The following is a 22,372-nucleotide window of genomic DNA, read 5'->3' as shown; positions in this document are numbered from 1 at the left end:
AGAGGGCAGACTAGATGGAGGCTAAAGCTGTCATTGGTAAAAAAAGGAACAGTCACTCATACCAGTCAGGAGGGAGGAAGTTTAGTCATTTTTGTGAATTGGACAATGTTTCATTCGTGTTTTGCCTGGGTGCAGACGTGATCTTGGAATCGTCTTGTTTGGTCTTAATTTGGCATGGCCACAGAGCACCTTGTCTGCTGTTGATGTCCTGTAGAATTGTTTATGTTCAACAGGAGAACACCAAGGCCCACCTGTGAGAGCCAGGCCAGCTCCCAGCTGTCGGGCTCCTTTTCTCTTTCCCCATTTTTGTCTGTGGCTGCCTCTGCATTTAAACAGGACGGTGCTCACAGCCTCTCAATGAAAAGCTGAGACACCTGTTCTGAAAGTCTTAGCAACCCCTCTAGGCTTCTTGCTCTAGGGACTTGTAAAATCCTGTGACTGTGAAGTCTTCTTTCTAATCTGATTCAAGTGAAACCCATTCTTGTTTGCTCCTCGGGGAAGCCTCAGCCGGAGAGACACTTATCCCCATAATCGTCTTGAACATTTCCATTAAGATCCTGCTTTTTCACTTGTGAGCCATGTAGGGCCCCTTCTGTAATCCTTGAGTCACTTTCATTACTCGCCTCTTGACCTGTTCCCTCAAGGAATTCCCATCTTTGAGGGAAGAACCTGGAGGCGGGCAGGTAGAAGGCAGAGCTTGGGCAGGAGTGCTTCAGAGAAAATGCTCCGTGAGCTTCTTTATCCATAACAGAGGGAAGCAGAAACATTCAGAGCCATGGGACCTTGAGAGCGTAGAGTTCATCCCTTGACTGATGCACAAATTCTCTGTCCTACGTCCTTGACAAGGGGCCAGTAAGTTTGGTGGGAACACCTTCAGAACCAAGGCACTCACTGGAGGTGAGGAAGGGGCGAGGCTGAAAGTCTGGGGGCTTGTCTTTCCTGTTCCAAACTTCAGGCCAGGTGACATTGGCCTGGGATATGGACATTGGAACTCAAAGTGTTCCCAGAGACCCCAGACCCCTCTTCAACACCACCCAATGGTTCTTCCCACAGAGCCACATCAGCGATCCATTCCTTTGTAATAAGCATTATATTTTCATCTTTTTCTGAGTGGAGGGGTGAACATTTAGCCATTAATACTTTATTTTACTATGGGAGGTCCCTGGTGGTCTAGTGGTTAGGATTGCAGAGACCTGGGTTTGATCCCTGGGTTTAGCTCAGCATGGCCAAAGTACAAATGAAATAAAATAGAACACTGCACTCTCTTTAAAAAGTACTTTACTATGAATAAACGTGCACAGTAACTCTCTTCCTTCACAGGATGGACAGCTGAGGACACCAGGTACCTGGTGGAGGTGCTAAAATTGGTAGAAGGTGCAAGAAGAATACTCAGAATGACCAACTTAAAATTCTCCTACTTTATAGTTTTGCCTATGTTTAATCCTTATAGGAGAATTTGAGAGAAGGGGAAGGAGCTGTAATTTGGGAGACTGAGGAAAGAGCTGGTTGTATTACTAGTGTTATACTCCAGAAAATTGGAAATGCATTTCCCAAACTCTACATGGAGGGGCCTTGAGCTTCTCATCCTGAGGTTGAGTCTCTGTGGGCAGGGGCTCTGCAGCTAAAGGGTGATTGTTTAGTTCAGAGCTGTGTGAACCCTGGCCGAGTGGGTTGGATGGCTGGCCTAGGAGGCAAGGTTCAGGGCTTGGCCACAACAGCATGGACAGGGAGGACTGCGTGGTATCTGATGGGGTGGGATGGGGAAGAGGCTTTCCTGAAGGACAGTCTATCCTCCGTGGACAATGTGAAAACCAACAATTATTTGATCCTTTGGTAGTTCTAGGACACCTTCTAAGGACTGTGTCCTGGGGCTGAAGCCTGCTTTCAGTGTGTCAAGAAAGGGAGCTGACCTGGTAGCCAGTGTTTTGTTACAGACCTGCGGGCCCCTGCTGTTCACTGCTTTCTCTTGCCCTCCCTGACCCCTGCCCTAGATCTTGCTGTGCTTGGCACTGCCTGGGTGACAGATGAGACTGAGAACTCCCTTGATGTGGAGTGGGAGAACCCCCCGACCAAGGTGGACTACTACAAGCTGCAGTATGGCCCCCTGACAGGGCAAGAGGTGGCCGAGGTCACTGTGCCCAAGAGCAGTGACCCCAAGAGCCGATATGCCATCACAGGTAAGAGTCAACACTGGGGATGTGAGATGTTTGCTGGTGGATGCTGAGGCAGGGAGAGTGTGTGCAGAGGGGACCAGCATCTGTAGTGCTCAGGTGTGCACAGAGGGTCCTGGGGCCTTGGGAATCACCTGAACCCTGACCCGGGAACTCCCAGAGGTGAGCCCACTCTGGGAGCTCGAGATCTCTGCTCCAGCATTCCAGCACTGCCTCTGGAAGCTCGGAGCACCTGGGTAACACATTACACATCTGAAATGCTCTCTCAAGTCAGCTAACCCTCTGGAAGCCCCTGTCTGTGTCTCGGGGTGGATTTGATGGGACACAGACATTCCTTTTGGAAGAGCTGTGTGTGGTGTGTGTGTGTGTGTGTGTGTGTGTGTGTGAGAGAGAGAGAGAGAGAGAGAGAGAGAAAGAGAGAGAGAGAGAGAGAGAGAGAGAGAGAGAGAGAGAGAGAGAGAGATAAATTGGTTGACTGAGGTTGGTTTGTTCAGTGCCATATGTGGAAGGAGTTGAGATAGGCGGCCTGGGGTAGGGCGCTCCTATCCCAGGTGACTGAGCTAACTCTGGGAGAGCTGGAAATCAGACGGCTGCAAACAGAACGGGGCCACGTAGGGCTGGATAATGTTTTGTGACACCTGAAGTTTGTACAATTTTCAGTGTCCTCTTTAAGAAAAGTAATACACAAGCATGAATACTCAATTCAGCACATGGCCTTGGAAGGGGCTGGTGCAGGTGAGGGGCCCTGAGGCTTTTTAGCTCCACGGTGAGTCCTCCTCTGGGGCCTTGTCCTGCCATCTACTCCCTGCATTCTGTCTTGAGAGGTCATCTTGGGGTTCTCAATGTTTTGTGGGATGGCAAATCACACGTGAGCCTCATACATGCTGCTGTTTGCCTGCAGTTCACCACCAGAGTCTGAATATTTGTGTCATGAGGAACAATCATTCAAGTTGCCGCTACAGGGAAACAACAAACAAAGATAAAGAAAAAAAGAAAAAGAAAGGGCAAATTAAAGCAAAGAAAATAAAGAGGGAAAAATTAAGCTAATTATTACAATGGGGAGGAAAGAAACTTTTGAGGGAAAAGGATTGTTGGGAGCAGAAGAACATTTGGGCTGTAAATACAATTGGGAAATAAGTTCTCAGTGGTCCAAGGAAGGAACTGGAACTCCATTAACTTCATCTCATCCACTCTGGCCTGCGCTTCATGACTGATAAGCTCCGCAATGATGCCTCGTATTCCACTGGTCCTGCAGCTCTTTAGCTGCCTTAGGTAGATTGTAGTCTTGAGGACAGAAGCATAGCCCTCTCCACACCCTCACAGGAGAAATCCTGGGGAAGAGGAGTGCTGGGACTCGAGGGTCTGGAGCCTGTACTCACACCCAGCGCTGGCTGCTTGTTTCTAGGTCTGCAGCCGGGGACAGAATATAAGATCACAGTTGTCCCCATGAGGGGAGACCTCGAGGGCAAGCCGATTCTCCTGAATGGCAGGACAGGTAAGAACGACGGAGATGCACTATGAATGCATCTCATGTTTGTATTCTGATATTTTCTAGGCTGGCTCCTCTTTGGATAAAAACTCTGGGATCTGTGTGTAGAGACAGCCTGTCTCTTTGTGTACTGACATCTTTTGGGGGGCGGGAGAGGGGAAGCAAACTTCTTCTATTTCAAATATGTTTTGCCATTGAAAATCTCCTCCAGGATCCTGGAGTCAAGGGGAAAGGCCATTTCCAACACCTTTCTGCTTATTTTAATAGCTTCAGTCACTGGGTTATCTTTAAGGCATTTATTATCTTGGACCTAGGCACACAGCTCCACATTACTTAAGACAGGTGATTTATAATTTTTTTCTTGTCATTCCTGTGGTGTTTTCATGACAAACACACTCAGGGAGTTTGCTTTAAAATGTCAAAAGATATTAAAGACTTTCACATGGGAGTAGCAATAGATTTAGCATCTGCAGATTGAGAAAATATACAATGACAAACGTTGCTATAAATCAGTAACATTCGACAGTAGGTTTGTAATTTATTAATCAGAAAAGAATTTGAAATCCTTGTAGTTATATATGCAAGATATCCTATGTAAGTTTTAGTTTTTAGGCAGTGCTTGAGCCTGTATTGAATTGTGAGCCTCCTGCGGTCACCCTGTGCTCCTGCCAAGTCAAGTCAGGAGGTGGTGCTCTAAAGCCTACAGCCACCCGCTAGAGGCTAATCCTTGGAGCTGGCAAAGAAGGGATCTTTGAATTTTGAGACTTCCTTGAAAAGTTTCGTAGTTCTTTTCAGTTCAGTCCTGGCAGTAGCTGGTTAGGGTGGTGAGAATAAGGGTGAGATGGTGCAAGAATTGAATTCACTATTTCAGCTGCCGAATAGGTTGCATATCTGGAGTGTGAAAGAGTTATAGAGTTGGGCAATTATAAAAGATAAAATATACTTTAATTTTCAACCATACAGTATAGACTGTGTAGCCTGCCTGAATGGTGAACTAGTGAAACACGTTGGTGACTTGGAAAATGGCAAGTCCTTCCTTGCTTCTAGTGCCTTTCTCTTTAGCTGTAAATTAATTGAGAGTCTACCATGCACCCGGCATTATACCACTAAGCACGTCTCATAAATTATCTCATTTAGTTTGCATCATAATCCTGTGTGGTAGGTCCTATTATTATTTCCAAGTCACATATAAGACAACTGAGGCTTGGAGAAATTCAGCTCAAGGTCTCCCAGCCAGGAAATGATAGGGCTGGGATTTGCACCCAGGATGTCCACTTTGGTGGACCCAAAACTAAAATTCCACCTACTTTTACTTCTCTGTCCATTATTTCTGGTTAATTTTCATACTGTTTACTCCCTAACTAAAAAAAAAAATTCTGTGAGTCCTCGTTGTCTTTGGATAATATAGACTTCTTTTATCTTGGCCTCTGTGGACCCCTCCAACCTGGGCCATTGTTCTCAAAACTTCCCAACAGGAAGCCTTCCTGCATCTGGACTGTTCTTGGGGCTCCCTAACACAGAAGGCTTATCTCTACCTCGTGGGTTTGGTCATGTTGTTACCCCTGCCTAGAAAATTCTCCACTGTTATCTCTAACTATCAATTCATTCAGTTCAACAAACATTAATTGCAGAGTACCACTGGGTCCTAGAGACACAAGCCCTTTAGATACTTCCAAAGGTGATGAGCCCTGGTCCCTGCCCTTCAGGGGCTCGGAGCAGTAATATCACTCATCCTTCTGGGTCATCTCCAACGTTGGCTGCTCCACTGAGGCCTTCTAGGACAATATTAAATGGCAGCTATCTTTGCCTTTGAATTTCTAGAGCATTTAATTACATATGGCCTTGAATTGCTAGTTAACCTTTCAAGCATATTATCCCAACTAGAAGTTGAGCATTCAAGAAATGTTTTTTTATTGTCAATTCTATTCTAAAAGCAGGATGGGTTATTTTATTGGATGGCAAATAAATTTGTGTTATGTGTCTTACCAACATGAAAATAAAGGACACAATAATTTCTGAGGTCAGGAAGCACTCTCAAACCTGGCTAGACAATTAATGTAAGGGGGGAAAAATAAAGAATCTCTCTTTTCTCCAGGTGTTTTGCATTCCGTGAGATGGAAAAACACACTGGAATATAAGAATGGCATAAGCATGTGCAGGGAGGAAATGGCACAGTTCAGGTATTAACGAGTCACTCAGTGGAACTAATACCACGGAAGTGAAAGGGTCGATTGAAAACGCTCACCCTGTTAACATACTCAAAGTGCACTGAAAGGCACCTTCTAGAAAGGCAAGGCTTTAGAAACAGATCAGTTTCTGGAGAAGCAAGCACCGGCCAGGCCAGTGTCTCCAGGGAGAAATGTCCCTGAACTCCTCCATCAGACTGTCACAGCCACTTCACATCAAATGACAAGAGAGGCAGGCCCCTAACTAAGAGGTGATGCTATCCCTTTATTCTTCATTTCTCCATCTGTAAAATGAAAGGATGGACTAAATGTGTTTCAAGTCCCTTCTCTTGTTTTTTTTATGATTATGATTTTTTAATCATGTCTATAAGTCATGCCTTCCATGGTGAGTCTAAAACAAAGGACCACTTGCTTTGTTGTAATCTCCCACACTCCCACGCACAGCAGAGCATACAGCCTAGCATCTTTAATTGTTAACAATTTTCTCAGAACTTTTCTCCTTACACTATGTTATGAAATAGAAGTTTTGGCAACTCTTATTATCCTGTTTGCTTTTTATTGCTTCCCAAACACAATGCTTCATTTTGAAATGGCCCAGCCCCCAAAACTTTCCTTCTCAAACTCCTTCATGTTTCAAGATAAGCTCCTGTCAACACTCAGAACTCCTGTCTCTCATAGCCTCCCCACACATACTCCCAATAGCTGCAAAACAATGAGGCTCTCTAGCATTTGTGTGTTCTAGGTACCATGGGGCTTCATAAACATTGTATTCGGTCCTTCTAAAAGCATTGTAAGCATTATTATTCCCATTTCACAGGTGAGAAAATTGAAGCCTACAAAGTTTAGGAGATTCAGAGTGAACTAGTGAATGGCATTTGAATTTAGGTTCGCTTTCCAGAAGCAAAGCTAGAGGATAGCAGGAAGGGGGGTTGATCTCTTTGCATACATCCTCTACAAATGGTGCCTTTTGAATAATTTTATTACCACAATGAAAAGCAGTAGAGGAGACCAGAGAAAGCATAGCTACTATAGTCCAGAGGTACCTCTTCCGTGAACTCACCTTCAAACCAGTAGCATAGGCCCTGTCCCCCATCTCTGCCTCCAAACCCATAATATCCTCATGGATTTCAGACCTTGGTTGTTCCATTTTGCACTATGCCAACTGGGTGACTCACAAGTGGCCGTTGTGAATGGAGAAGGCTGTCCCTAATGCCTGTGGCCGTGGGTTGGAGTGTGGACCTGTGCTGCTGGGTTTGCCAGCGTAGACTGAAGACAGCCGTGCCCTACCCAGTCCTGTGGTGAATCTTGTTATAAAGTGGAATCATCTTTCCTGATGTGTCTAGAGCTCTTAATTAGCCTTTTCTGTATCCTCGGTTTCGTAAATTAAATCTCTGACATGGGGCTTACCTTTATTCCAATACATGCACTCAAAAATGAATCCTACCTATCAAGCCTCTTAAATCTTGTTTTAAATCTCCCTAACCTCAGTGGCCCTGAGAAAGGTCCCACCAGGGCAGCTAGTGTCCAGCAGGTGAAGTTGCAGCCTGAGGAGGAAGTTGGAGCCGGGGCGGCAGGGCCTGTCTCCCAGTTGAGGCTGCTGCTGGGACTCCTCTAGGATTTGGCCAGCTGCTGCAGCTACAAGAAGACTTTGTTCCACGGCAAAAACTATTTATGATCCTCACATTCCTTCTTGCCAGAGAGGGAGGTTTTGGTCCTGCTAAGCTGGCTTCTTCCAATGATGTGGAGTATTGTGCGGGGTCACAATATCACTGAGGCTTTCCTTCTACATCTGTATCTTGGTGTCTGATTCCCATCCTGAAATTTATCAAGGAGAAGAGCAGCTCTTTGAAGAGCCTCCTACTGACTTAAGTTGTTGTTGTTAGGGAGTTGAGAGAAAAGGGGCAGGGAGTCCTGAGTTCCAGGCTGGCCCAGCCTCTCACTGGCTTTATGGGTTTGGAGAAGTCACATCTCTCTGGGCTTGGTCTCTGTAACCCTGACATGGTGTGATTCTATTTTTTCTTCCTATCTTCTCACTCTTCATAGCCAAGATGCCTTTTCCTGGTTCTCCTCCATTCCTGGGGGTTCTGGGACTGTTGGCAGGGAAAGGAGCTTCAGGGCTATGTGTCAGAAATCAGGCCTTGTGTCAGAAATCTATACTCTCCTGAATCGCTTCCCATAATCACTGGTGGCAGCTTATCCCTGTTCAGCCAAGTGGGATGGACTGGCCTCAATCCATAGAAAGTGATGGAAAGACAACATTCAGTTTCTTCTTTGAGGGTCATTCTCTCATCTTTCTGATCTCTGCTTTCCCAGATGTTAGAGTATTATAGTGGCTGCCACAGAGCTAAATTGTGTAATTCCCAGAGATAGCCCTTCACCTCACGTTCATTCCTATGTGCTTTTTATCTCTAAGAAAAGGTGTGTTACGTAAGCTCACTTATTGCAAATAACCTACAAAACTCTAATGTGTCTAAAAAACCAACTGCCATTGATTGACCACATACTATGTGCCAGGAGCTTTTCATACATTACTCTATCAAACCTCATAATAATAACATAATATGTCCTCCATCCACCCAGGTGGATGTGATGGATCTTGAAAGTGCTGCACACACAGGCAGCCCTGACCCTTCAAAGGCATGGGCCTGTGCTGAGGGTCCTGGCAGCCGTGTTGGCACACACTGATCTGGGGCAGGGAGAGGTGTTGGGTTGCACTTCTGGGACTGCGGGTCGTACAGATGTGGGAGAGGATGAGGGCCAGGGACTTCAAGAGGCAGGACTTTCTGGGTGTTCCCCATCTTCACATTTCCAGTCCAAATGTCCCCACTCCCGATTTGGCACCAGTTTCCCCCTATTGACATATCACTGTTGCAGGCTCTCTTCATTACCTCCCCGTCATGTGCAGAATCCTGCTGTGCACAGAAAGGGACAATGGAATGAGGTGGGAGTCCTCTCCCCTGCTGTGTACACTTTCTTCTGAGCATCCTCTTAGAGCCTGCTCAAGCCCCTAGAGGCCCAGGACATGGCCCTGTTGGTGTCTGTGTTCTGACTGCACTGCCCTTTCATCCCAAGAGGCCCACTCTACCAAATGGGTATGAGGTATGACCAGCCTCTGTCTCCCAGAGGCAACAGTCTGGAACCATTTCCTCTTTCTAGTTGCCATTCCAAGTTCCAATCCACTAGTGCTTCTGGGTTTCAGGTTGCAAGAAATTTTCAAATCATACTTTCTCTATTTTATTTGTAGTTTAGTATTATCATTCTTAGTAGTAGTCATAGTTCCATAAGAAGAGGCCGATGGTAGTGCTGCTTAGCCTATAGTCGTATAAGGTGGAAATGTGTCGTCTTTGGTAGATAGGACTGGGTTCAGATCTTGGCTCTACCAGTTAATCTGTCCAAAAGTAAACCCTTGGTCCCATTCCTCTCCCTAGCTTCTACTGCAAACCCTGCCCTCCCTCAGATCTCCCCATCTCTGTAAATGGTCACCCCTTTCTGCACATTGCTAAAGACTCAAACCAACAAGTCATTATAGCCCACATCAAATTCATGAGCAGATTCTGGCAGCTCTATCTTTGAAATCTCCCCAACCCACTTTCATCTGCCACAGTTGTCCATGTTCCTGTCATCTCATGCATAAACTGTTATAGCAGCTTCCTAGGTGACCTCCACTCTTGACCTGTAGTAGTTTGTACTCCCTGCAGCAGCCAAAGGGGTCCTTTTATAAAACAAGTCAGATCATGTCATCCTCCTGTGAAAACCCCCCAGAAGCTTCTCAGCTCATTCAGTGCAAAAGCCAAGTTGTTACAATGACTTTCAAAGGCATCTACTTGCCTCCTCACCTCATTGGCCTCACCTCCAGCCACTCGACCTCCTCACTTACTCTGTCCGGATGCACTGGCCTCCTGCTATTCCCCACATACATGGAGCAGGGTCTTTGAACTTGCTGCTCCCCTCTGCCTGGAGTGAGGTTGCCCAGATTGCACATGGCTCATTTCATTTCAGTCTTTGCTCAGCTGTTACCTTCTCGCTGACCTTCCTTCTAAAATCACAAATATCTTTTGTTCCTCACTTTCTAATTCCTTTACCTTGCCCTATTGGGCTTCCCAGTACTGTCCCCACTTGTTTATTGTCTGGCTCTTCCAGGAGAACGTAAGCTCCCCGGTAGAGAGTCTTTATTCTCTTCATTGCTTATATTAGTTTCCTAGGGCTGCTATAACCAAGTACCAAAAACTGGGTGGCTTAAAACAGAAATTGAGTGTCTCACAGTTATGGAGGCTAGAAGTCTGAAATCATGATGTCAGCAGGGCCATGCTCTCTCTGACAGCTCAAGGTGTTCCTCCTTTGTCTCTTCCAGCCTCTGGTGTTCATTGGCAATCCTTGCGTTCTTTGACTTGTAGATGAAACACTGCAATCACATGGCTGTCTTCTTCCTGCTTGTCTTCATCTTGTCTTTCCTTGTATGTGTCTGTCTCTGTTTCCAAATTTCTCCCTTTTATAAGCACAGCAGTCATATTGGATCAGGCCCACCCTAATGACCTCATTTTAACTTGATTATCTCTAGAAAGATCCTATTTCTAAATGAGGTCACATGTTGATGTACTTACTGCGGTTTAGCACTTAGATATACCTTTGCAAAGGGCGGGGGACACAACTCATAACACTGCTGAGTCCCCAGCTCTAAGTAGGCACTCAGTGATTGTTTAAAGAATGAGTCAGGGACTACCATTTACTATCTGTGTGACCTTGGGCAAATTATCTAATCTCTCTGAGTCTTGCATATAATTAGTGATCTAAAAATGGTAACCAGGGATTCCCTGGTGGCGCAGTGGTTGAGAGCCCACCTGCCGATGCAGGGGACACGGGTTCGTGCCCAGGTCCAGGAGGATCCCGCGTGCCGCGGAGTGGCTGGGCCCGTGAGCCATGGCCGCTGAGCGTGCGCGTCCGGAGCCTGTGCTCCGCAACGGGAGAGGCCGCAACGGTGAGAGGCCTGCGTTCCGAAAAATAAATAAATAAATAAAAATAAAAATAAAAATGGTAACCATTATTAATTTCCCAAATTAGTACATGAAGAATCTGATAAATGCCTTATGTTGTTGCTATGAAGTCTGCTAAAGTAATGTATTAAAAGCACCTGGCACTTGATATGTGGTCAGTAAATGGCAGTTGATTTATTAAATAAAATATGTATTGTCTCTGATTATGGAATGTATTTCATTTCCTTGCACACAAATAGAACATGGCCACTGTGCTTAAGAAAGGTGCATTGTAGCTGATGTTAAAGAATGTAGCTATGTAAAGTTGTAACATCTCTGCTGGAAAACTCTTGGCCAAGAGAACTACAGCAAGATGGGGAAGAAGAAAAATGCTTAGGTTTCTGAGAGTAAGAGACTTTTTTGTGTGTCTTTACCCAAAAGGATCCCGATCTATTTGTAAGTAGGGTTCTCAGGGCAAGCATCTTTATTAGTGACCTTGATGGGTGCACTCAGATGGTCTGCAAATGATAAGAAGCTGGAAAGGAAAGTGGCCATGTTGGATGAAAGACTAAGTTATAAATGGAATCCATAAGATAAAATATAGCAAGGATAATTGGTGGATCCAGAACATGTATTATATGCAAAAAATGGGGAAGATGTGGCTTAATGTGAAGGTTCTCAACCTCTGAGGTACATCAGAATCACCTGTAGAGTTTTGCTTACTTGTTTTTATTTTATTTATTTTATTTTTTATTTATTTATTTTTATGCGGTACGCGGGCCTCTCACTGTTGTGGCCTTTCCTGTTATGGAGCACAGGCTCCAGACGCGCAGGCTCAGCGGCCATGGCTCACGGGCCCAGCCGCTCTGCGGCATGTGGGATCTTCCCAGACCGGGGCATGAACCCGTGTCCCCTGCATCGGCAGGCAGACTCTCAACCACTGCGCCACCAGGGAAGCCCTACTTGTTTTTAAAATAGAGATATCAGGGTGTATTTCAGACATGCTGAAGTAGACCCTCTGGTGGTGGTATTTAGTAGGTGTCCAATGTTGGCAAAGGTTGAGCGCCCCTGGGGTAACTGGGACAAGTATGAAAAACTTAGGGATTTTTCTGAGACTGTGGGATGAGGCTATGTTATTGGGGGGTAAAGTGTCTGGGACATGGAGGGCATTTTGTTCTGGGTTGGTGCTTCTAGAATATAAAGTCTTCATGAGCAGGGATTTCTGACTGTTTTGTTAATTGGTGATTCCTGAGTGCCATCACATGGCCATGGCATGGGATGGATGCTCAGTGAATTGTTGAACGAATGAACTGAGTTTTGGGAATTTTTCTCTGAAAAAGGAAAGACAAGAGCATGTTTAGATATAAGTGCCAGGTCTAGAAACTCTAAGTTGGAAGTTGATAATATAAATTTATAATATAATATAGTATGATATGATATAATTATTTTTATAAGTTGGAAGTTGGGAAGTTGATAATATAATATAATATAATTAATATGATATAATTAATATGATTAATATAATATAATATATAATATAATTAATATAATATAATAGTTTTTAACTCTTAAGTGCATAAATTAGCGAGGTGAAGCTGTTTAATTAAAGGAGAATTAGGAAGGAGAATGAGAATTATTCTTGAATACTTGCTGGATGGTCTCCAGGAAGAGGAATCAGGTGTATTCTATATGCCCACTGAGGGCAGACATACTCGAAGGAGTAATACTTTAAGTGGCCACACTTGGAGGAGTTTTCTCTAACGTGCTCAGTGATTATAAAATGGAAGTCCATCAGGAAGACTTTTCTCAGCTTAGGGTTCAAGCAGAGGCCAGTTGTCCACCTGTCACAGATGATGGAGGGGGCCTCTTGTATTGCATAGACTGTGGAACCAGGTCACCCAGATGCACTCGATCTTGAAACATTTGTGATCTTGACCAGCCAGATGCCTTCTCTAATTTTTCTTTCTCATACATTTTTATGAAGAAATTGATAGTCCAACCAATGTGGTCACTGATCGAGTGACAGAAGACACAGTGATGGTCTCCTGGAACCCAGTCCGGGCTGTCATTGATAAGTATGTGGTGCGCTACATCTCCACTGATGGGGAGATGAAGGACACAGCTGTGCACAGGGAGCAGAGCAGCACCGTCCTGATGGGCCTGAAGCCGGGAGAGGTGTACAAAGTCTATGTGTGGGCTGAGAGGGGCAACCAGGAGAGCAAGAAGGCTGACACCAAGGCCCTCACAGGTAACAGGAGGATGGGAGTCTTCTCTCATTCTTACTGTCTCCCATCTCTAAAGAAACAGGTTTCCTCATGGCAAGGAGAAGATTGATTTTTGAATCAGGAGGCTGATGCCCACCTAGCATCAACCTTTTTGTTTGCAGGTGTTGGGGTGGGGGGTTGCAAAAGCAATTTCAAATTTTATAATTATGAATTTTTTTCCTTTTTAACCTCAAGCAAAAGAGTCCATCTTTTTTATTTGATACAGAAGGTCATACTTATTTGGGTTGGAATTCCATATGCAACTACCTTGGAGTAGAGGAACACTTTCTAATTTTCATTTTTTGGACGTTAAAACTCAAAACATTTGGCTGACAGTGAATTTGAATGCTCACCTCAGTTTGCAGTGACAATACAGGCATGTTGCATGTAATCTGGAGCTCTCTTTCAGACCATGGAAATGGTTTGCCTCCTGAGTCAACATTTACCAAATGTACCAATTCTGACTTGAAGCTTTCAGAAACTGTGAGGGCTCCCTTACTCCATCCAGTTGTTCTGCCTGACTGGGGCCTGCGGGTGTGCTGAGGCTGCATGGGGGTGTATCCCAGACATTCCTTCTGCTTAAAACCTCCTCTGGCGCTGTCCCTGAGTTCAGAGAAGCCTAATCCTGGAGTCCACTTGAGGTTCCAAACACTTGACAGGAATCATAGAAAACAATTCGCATATTGATTGGCCTTTGTTGTGGACACTTAGTGTAGAGACTCTCAGAGAAGCTGATAATTGGTTAGGAATATGGTTTCAGAAGCTTGACTGTCCAATTTTAATCTCACCTCTACCATTTACTAGCTGAGTGATTTGGGGCAAGTTGCTTCACCTCTGTTCCTCAGATTCTTGTCTGTAAAATGGGGCATATGAATGTCTACATCACTGGGTTAGTGTGAGGGTTACATGAGTTAATTCATGTAAGTGCCTGACATAGAGAGTGCTACATAAATGATAGTCATGCTTATTTCTTAAAATGTGTCTTAGTCTGTTCGGGCTGCTATAGCAAAATACCATAGACTGGGTGGCTTAAATAACAGAAATTTATTTCCAGCAGTTCTGGAGCCTGGAAAGTCCCATGATCTGGGTGCCAGTTGGTTCATTTATTGGTGAGAGCTCTCTTCTTGGCTTACAGATGGCCACCTTCTTCCTTACATGGTGGAGAGCGGAAGTTCTGGTCTCATCTTCTTCTTAGGAAGGCACTAATCCCATCGTGGGGGCCCCCATCCTCATGACCTCTTCTAAACCTAATTACCTCCCAAAGGTTCCACCTCCAAATACCATCAAATTGGAGGTTAGGGCTTCAACATATAAATTTTTGTTGGGGGACACAGACATTCAGTGTACAGATATGTTAATCTGCATTTGGCCTTGAAGCACTTTGTGTTGCATAGCCTCCTGGGGCCAGATGGGCCTTGTCTCCTCCAGGGGAAGGAGAAGTTGACAGTAAGGATGGTGAGACCTACTTTGTTTAAAGTCGAGGTCAGGAAACCTTCTGTAAAAGGTGAGATGGTAAATATCTTCAAGTTTGGGGACCATACAGTCTCTGTTGCAACCGCTCAACTCTGCCATTGAAATGAGAAAACAGTCATAGACAGTATGGAAATGAACTAGCATGACTGTGTTCCAATAAAACTTGATTTATAAAAATAGGCAGTGGGTCAGATTTGGCCCATGGGCTCTAGATTACCAGCTCCTGGTTTATATTACACACGGACCTCCATTCACTAGGATTTTGAGTGCTGTGAAAAGAAAGAGCATGTGGGTCAGCCTTTTTAAGACAGTGGAAGTTGGAATGGAGAAGAGGCTTCCCCTTTCGCAGATGGGCATGGTGCAAGTAAAGCACCCCAGATCACGGAGAGCCACTGGGGTGTGGTATTGCTGGGGGTGTCAGTCACAGAGCTAGGCTCTGGGGGTACAGAGGTAAAAGCACAGTTTGTGCTCATATGGCATTCACAATCCTCTGGGTAGAGGAGAGAATTGAAAAAGACAAAGTGCAATGAGTTATGTTCCAGAGCAAACAAATAACCCTGGAGGTATGGGAACCTGAAAAAAAGTGGGGGTAAGTGGCAGCCTATAGGAATAGGTGACCTCTGAATGGAATCTAGAAGGATGTACGGCTGTTAACAGTGGGAGCAGCATATGCAGGGACCTAAGGTGTGGGAACATGACAGGTTGGTTTTCTGTCATGTCTTAATATGCATTTATGTTAATAATGTCATCTTTAGTGGTGTTTATGGTGGGTAGGTCTGTGAGGGGGTGGAGTAGGGAAAGATGAGGCTGGGGTGTTGACGCCAGCATAGAATCCCAGGGTAAATTGTTTGTCCTTTCATGTCAGCTGTCTGTGTGTCTTTCATGTCAGGTGTCCTGTGCTCCTTCTAGCAAGGCCTCCTTGGCTGTGTATCCCACTGAGCTGGCCTGGCTGAGCTGGCAAGCGATGGTGCACAGGTTTGAAATGCAGCTGCTATCACAGAAAGCTCGGTTTTTCAAGGAGGTGGTTTTTGAAACAGGATCATAAAGGCATGCTAATCATTGCACCCAATTCCTTGTTTTATTGACTTTTTAAGAGTTTATATTTTTGAGGAGAAAGTGATATTTCATACCTCAAGTGATGTTAGTAATAAAAAAGAGCTCATATTTTAGCACTTACTGTGCAATATTTCATGTACTATTCACCATAACCCAGAAGTAGGTACTGATAGTTTCTTCTTTGTAGAGATGAGGAGACCAAGATTTAAGTTATACAGTTTGTCCAAAGTTAGCAACCAGGAAATAGGGTAGCCCACGTTTCAACCCAGTTTAACTGCCTAGAAACCCAGACAGATTCTACAAGTAGGATTATTTTTTATCAGCCTAGACCTCAAATACCTTCACTTTAAAAGTCTCCCATTTCTCTGGCCTCAGACATAATGTTTTTTATGGAAAGAACTGACAGGTCCTACTTCTGGGATATTTTTCTTCCAAAAGAAAATATTAAAGCAGATGCACAGATTTATTGAAGTATAATTGCTTTCAGGTACAAGGAGCCAGGAACTAAAAGAGTTTATTATGTAAATCCAGGGTAAAGGAGAAATTTGTATATGAAGACGAATTCTTTTTATCCAAAGGCAACTTGTGGAAAAAGTTTATAGTGTTGAGACTGAATATTGGCTTTGTCTGAATGCAAATAGCTCATTCTTAGAAATTTCAGACCGCTTGCTTAATTAAACCCTTAAGTTATCCTAACCATTGGCATATAACAGACTCTGAAATTTGTTGAGGTCATCATTTTGATTGTTTGTGTGCTGGCCTTTCACGAATTACAGAGTTGGCAAATCATACACTCTTTCATCTCTCTTAAAGAAATTGACAGCCCCCAAAACCTGGTGACCGACCGGGTGACAGAGAACACGGCCACCGTCTCCTGGGACCCAGTGCAGGCCGTGATTGACAGGTACCTGGTGCGCTACACCTCTGCTGATGGAGACTCCAGGGAGGTTCCGGTGGGGAAGGAGAAGAGCAGCACCATCCTGACGGGCCTGAGGCCAGGCGTGGAGTACACAGTCCACGTGTCAGCCCAGAAGGGGGACCAGGAGAGCAGGGTGGCTGAAACCAAGGCCCCGACAGGTAATGGAACATGCATCATCACTGTGTCACTGCTAAGCTGATGTCCGTCTAGGTTGGTTTTCCTTCTCTGACCTTGGCTGAAAGGGAGGCTCAAGGATGAACAGGCTGGTATCCTTGCATAGTAAATTGTGTACCCCTTTCTTCCATTGAATGGCTTCTCTTAGAATGCATAGCTTGTCCTGTTTGGTTAAAGACCAAAGTTTGGTCTTTAAACATTGACATTATTGCTCATTGTCCTTTGTTCTCTGCCTGTGCACCTGCTTTGTTATTAACGCCTAAATCCTTCCCCTTCATAAAGAATATATACGAAGAAAGCACAAGTAACTATCATGCTGAGGGATGGTTGATCCAAAACCAAATTTTCTTCACTCCTCACCGGTTTTAAAGCCTTTCTGTGAAAGACCTACAATAATAACCCCAAAACAATTAAGAAAATGGTAATAGGAACATACATATCGATAATTACCTTAAATGTAAATGGATTAAATGCTCCAACCAAAAGACATAGATGGGCTGAAAGGATACAAAACCAAGACCTGTATATATGCTGTCTACAAGAGACCCACTTCAGACCTAGGGACACATACAGACTGAAAGTGAGGGGATGGAAAAAGATATTCCATGCAAATGGAAATCAAGAGAAAGCTGGAGTAGCAATTCTCATATCAGACAAAATAGACTTTAAAATAAAGACTATTACAAGAGACAAAGAAGGACACTACATAATGATCAAGGGATCAATCCAAGAAGATGATACAACAATTGTAAATATTTATGCACCCAACATAGGAGCACCTCAATACATAAGGCAAATGCTAACAGCCATAAAAGGGGAAATCAACAGTAACACAATCAGTAGGGGACTTTAACATCCCACTTTCACCAATAAACAGATCATCCAAAATGAAAATAAATAAGGAAACACAAGCTTTAAATGATACATTAAACAAGATGGACTTAATTGATATTTATAGCACATTCCATCCAAAAACAACAGAATACACTTTCTTCTCAAGGGCTCATGAAACATTCTCCAGGATAGATCATATCTTGGGTCACAAATCTAGCCTTGGTAAATTTAAGAAAATTGAAATCATCAAGTATCTTTTCCAACCACAACGCTATAAGACTAGATATCAATTACAGGTAAAAATCTGTAAAAAATACAAACACATGGAGGCTACACAATCCACTACTTAATAACCAAGAGATCACTGAAGAAATCAAAGAGGAAATCAAAAAATACCTAGAAACAAATGACAATGAAAACACAGCAACCCAAAACCTATAGGATGCAGCAAAAGCAGTTCTAAGAGGGAAGTTTATAGCAATACAATCCTACCTCAAGAAACAAGAAACAGCTCAAATAAACAATCTAACCTAACACCTAAAGCAATTAGAAAAAGAAGAAGAGGGGCTTCCCTGGTGGCGCAGTGGTTGAGAATCCGCCTGCCGATGCAGGAGACACGGGTTCGTGCCCTGGTCCGGGAGCATCCCACATGCCGCGGAGCAACTGAGCCCGTGAGCCATGGCCGCTGGGCCTGCGCGTCCGGAACCTGTGCTCCACAACGGGAGAGGCCACAACAGTGAGAGGCCTGCATACCGCAAAAAAAAAAAAAAAAAAAAAAAAAGAAAAAAAACAAACCGCAGAGTTAGTAGAAGGAAAGAAATTATAAAGATCAGATTGGAAATAAATGAAAAGGAAATGAAGGAAACGATAGCAAAGATCAGTAAAACTAAAAGCTGGTTCTTTGAGGAGATAAACAAAATTGATAAATCATTAGACTCATCAAGAAAAAAAGGGAGAAGACTCAAATCAATAAAATTAGAAATGAAAAAGGAGAAGTAACAATGGACACTGCAGAAATACAAAGGATCATGAGAGCTTACTACAAGCACCTAAAGTTTACTAAAATGGACAACCTGGAAGAAATGGACAAATTCTTAGAAAAGCACAACCTTCCAAGACTGAACCAGGAAGAAATAGAAAATATAAACAGACCAATCACAAGCACTGAAATTGAGACTGTGATTAAAAATCTTCCAGCAAACAAAAACCCAGGACCAGATGGCTTCACAAATAAATTCTATCAAATATTTAGAGAAGAGCTAACACCTATCCTTCTCAAACTCTTCCAAAAGATAGCAGAGGGAGGAACACTCCCAAACTCATTCTGTGAGGCCACCACAGCTCTGATACCAAAACCAGACAAAGATGTCACAAAGAAAGAAAACTACAGGCCAATATCACGGATGAACATAGATGCAAAAATCCTCAATAGAATACTAGCAAACAGAATCCAACAGCACATTAGAAGGATCATACACCATGATCAAGTGGGGTTTATCCCAGGAAGGCAAGGTTTCTTCAATATACGCAAATCAATCAATGTGATAAACCATATTAACAAATTGAAGGAGAAAAACCATATGATCATCTCAATAGATGCAGAAAAAACTTTCGACAAAATTCAACACCCATTTATGATAAAAACCCTCAAGAAAGTAGGCATAGAGGGAAGTTACCTCAACATAATAAAGGTCATATATGACAAACCCGTAGCCAACGTCATTTCAATGGTGAAAAACTGAAACCATTTCCTCTAAGATCAGGAACAAGACAAGGTTGTCCACTCTCACCTCTAGTATTCAACATAGTTTTGGAAGTTTTAGCCACAGCAATCATAGACGAAAAAGATATAAAAGGAATCCAAAGAGGAAAAGAAATAAAGCTGTCACTGTTTGCAGATGACATGATACTATCCATAGAGAATCCTAAAGAGGCTACCAGAAAACTACTGGAGCTAATCAATGAATTTGGTAAAGTAGCAGGATACAAAATTAATGCACAGAAATCTCTTGCATCCCTATACACTAATGATGAAAAATCTGAAAGAGAAATTAAGGAAACACTCCCATTTACCATTGCAACAAAAAGAATAAAATACCTAGGAATAAACCTACCTAAGGAGACAAAAGACCTGTATGCAGAAAACTATAAGACACTGATGAAAGAAATTAAAGATGATACAAACAGATGGAGAGATATACCATGTTCTTGGATTGGAAGAATCAACATTGTGAAAATGACTCTACTACCCAAAGCAATCTACAGATTCAATGCAATCCCTATCAAACTACCAATGGTATTTTTCACAGAACTAGAACAAAAAATTTCAAAATATATATGGGAATGCAAAAGACCCTGAATAGCCAAAGCAATCTTGAGAACGAAAAACGGAGCTGGAGGAATCAGGCTCCCTGACTTCAGACTATACTACAAGTCTACAGTAATCAAGACAGTATGGTACTGGCACAAAAACAGAAATATACATCAATGGAACAGGATAGAAAGCCCAGAGATAAACCCACACACATACGGTCACCTTATCTTTGATAAAGGAGGCAAGAATATACAATGGAGAAAAGACAGTCTCTTCAATAAGTGGTGCTGGGAAAACTGGCCAGCTACATGGAAAAGAATGAAATTAGAACATTCCCCAACACCATACACAAAAATAAACTCAAAATGGATTAAAGACCTCAATGTAAGGCCAGACACTATCAAACTCTTAGAGAAAAACATAGGCAGAACACTCTATGACATAAATCACAGCAAGATACTTTTTGACCCACCTCCTAGAGAAATGGAAATAAAAACAAAAAGAAATGGGACCTAATGAAATTTAAAAGGTTTTGCACAGCAAAGGAAACCATAAGACAAAAAGACAACCCTCAGAATGGAAGAAAATATTTGCAAATGAAGCAATGGACAAAGGATTAATCTCCAAAATATACAAGCAGCTCATGCAGCTCAAATCAAAAAAACACACAACCAAATTCAAAAATGGGCTGTAGACCTAAATAGACATTTCTCCAGAGAAGATATACAGGTTGCCAATAAACATGTGAAAAGATGCTCAGCATCACTAATCATCAGAGAAATGCAAATCCACACTACAATGAGGTATTATCTCACACTGGTCAGAATGACCTTCATCAAAAATCTACAAATAATAAATGCTGGTGTGGGTGTGGAGAAAAGGAAACCTTCTTGCACAGTTGGTGGGAATGTAAATTGATACAGCCACTATGGAGAGCAGTATAGAGGTTCCTTAAAAAACTAAATATAGGGCTTCCCTGGTGGCACAGTGGTTGGGAGTCCGCCTGCCAATGCAGGGGACGCGGGTTCATGCCCTGGTCCAGGAAGATCCCACATGCCGTGGAGCGGCTGGGCCCATGAGCCATGGCTGCTGAGCTTGCGCGTCTGGAGCCTGTGCTCACAACGGGAGAGGCCACAGCCGTGAGAGGCCCGTGTACCGCAAAAAAAAAAAAAAAAAAAAAACCCAAAAAACAACACACACAAAAAAAACTAAATATAGAACTATGATACGACCCAGCAATCCCACTACTAGGCATATACCCTGAGAAAACCATGATTCAAAAAGAGTCATGTACCACAGTGTTCATTGCAGCTCTATTTATAATAGCCAAGACATGGAAGCAACCTAAGTGTCCAGTGACAGATGAATGGATAAAGAAGATGTGGTACATATACACAGTGGAATATTACTAAGCCATAAAAAGAAACGAAATTGAGTTATTTGTAGTGAGGTGGATGGATCTAGAGACTGTCATACAGAATGAAGTAAGTCAGAAAGAGAAAAACAAATACCATATGCTAACACATATATATGGAGTCTACAAAAAAAAAAAAAGGTTCTGAAGAACTAGGGGCAGGACAGGAATAAAGGTGCAGATGTAGAGAATGGACTTGAGGACACGGGGAGGGGGAAGGGTAAACTGGGACGAAGTGAGAGAGTGGCATTGATATATATATACACTACCAAATGTAAGATAGATAGCTATTGGGAAGCAGCCGTATAGCACAGGGAGATCAGCTCGGTGCTTTGTGTCCACCTAGAGGGATGGGAAAGGGAGGGTGGGAGGGAGATGCAAGAGGGAGGAGATATGGGTATATATGTATATGTATGGCTGATTCAATTTGTTATACAGCAGAAACTAACACACCATTGTAAAGCAATTGTACTCCAATAAAGATGTTAAATAAATAAATAAAGCCTTTCTGGGGTGCTTAGTTTTGTTTCTGCTCTTTGGATGAGCGTTTTATGCAGAAATAATAATGTTTTATTAGCTCAAACTAAGCAAATGTCTAGTCACTTTTAGCCTCAAATATGTATCATTTTAGTAATTAACATGTCTACATCCATGTAATTGTACATACTTTATGTAACTTTAAACCTGCTCCTCTCCATCATCTTGGGCCATTTGTGGGCTAACTGCTTGCCGTTGAAGGGGGCGTGCTCGGCTTCTCTTGTATTTCCAGTCCATTCTTTAAGCACTGTCCTTCCAGAGTGCTAACTCGAGTTCCTGACCCATTTATGTTTGGTACGTGCGAGGTAAGTGGTGTAGGGAGGAGGAGAGGTGAGGGATCTTGCTTGACAGTAATAGTCACAGCTGGCTTGGGTCTTCCATGGGGCCTAACAAGGGTTAAAACTAACTTTTCTTTCATGGAACACTTCCTCGTGTTCTTCAGAGACACCACATTTGTCCTCTTTGACTGTAGTGATTCTGTAGATACATGCATGTCTCCTACTGGTTTCCTGCTCCCCTCTGCCCATACATGTGGGGGTGCCCTCCAGTGCCCTTCTCTGGTGAGGGGTGA

The 22,372-nt window shown here is 43.4% G+C and overlaps 1 protein-coding gene across 1 annotated transcript in view; it reads left to right on the top strand.

Annotated features, from left to right (window-relative positions):
• Window positions 1-22,372, top strand: part of TNN (tenascin N) — a 57,507-nt gene that overhangs the window by 5,041 nt on the left and 30,094 nt on the right. Inside the window, exons 4-7 of the mRNA XM_059059916.2 lie at window positions 1,992-2,177; window positions 3,577-3,666; window positions 12,801-13,064; window positions 16,423-16,686. Of these exons, the coding sequence (XP_058915899.1) occupies window positions 1,992-2,177; window positions 3,577-3,666; window positions 12,801-13,064; window positions 16,423-16,686 (804 nt within the window). The remainder of the gene's footprint in view (window positions 1-1,991; window positions 2,178-3,576; window positions 3,667-12,800; window positions 13,065-16,422; window positions 16,687-22,372) is intronic.

The sequence above is a fragment of the Kogia breviceps genome, chromosome 1 (genome assembly GCF_026419965.1).
Source record: "Kogia breviceps isolate mKogBre1 chromosome 1, mKogBre1 haplotype 1, whole genome shotgun sequence".
Taxonomy (NCBI): Eukaryota; Metazoa; Chordata; class Mammalia; order Artiodactyla; family Physeteridae; genus Kogia; species Kogia breviceps.
This window is presented reverse-complemented; position numbering and strand designations above follow the sequence as displayed.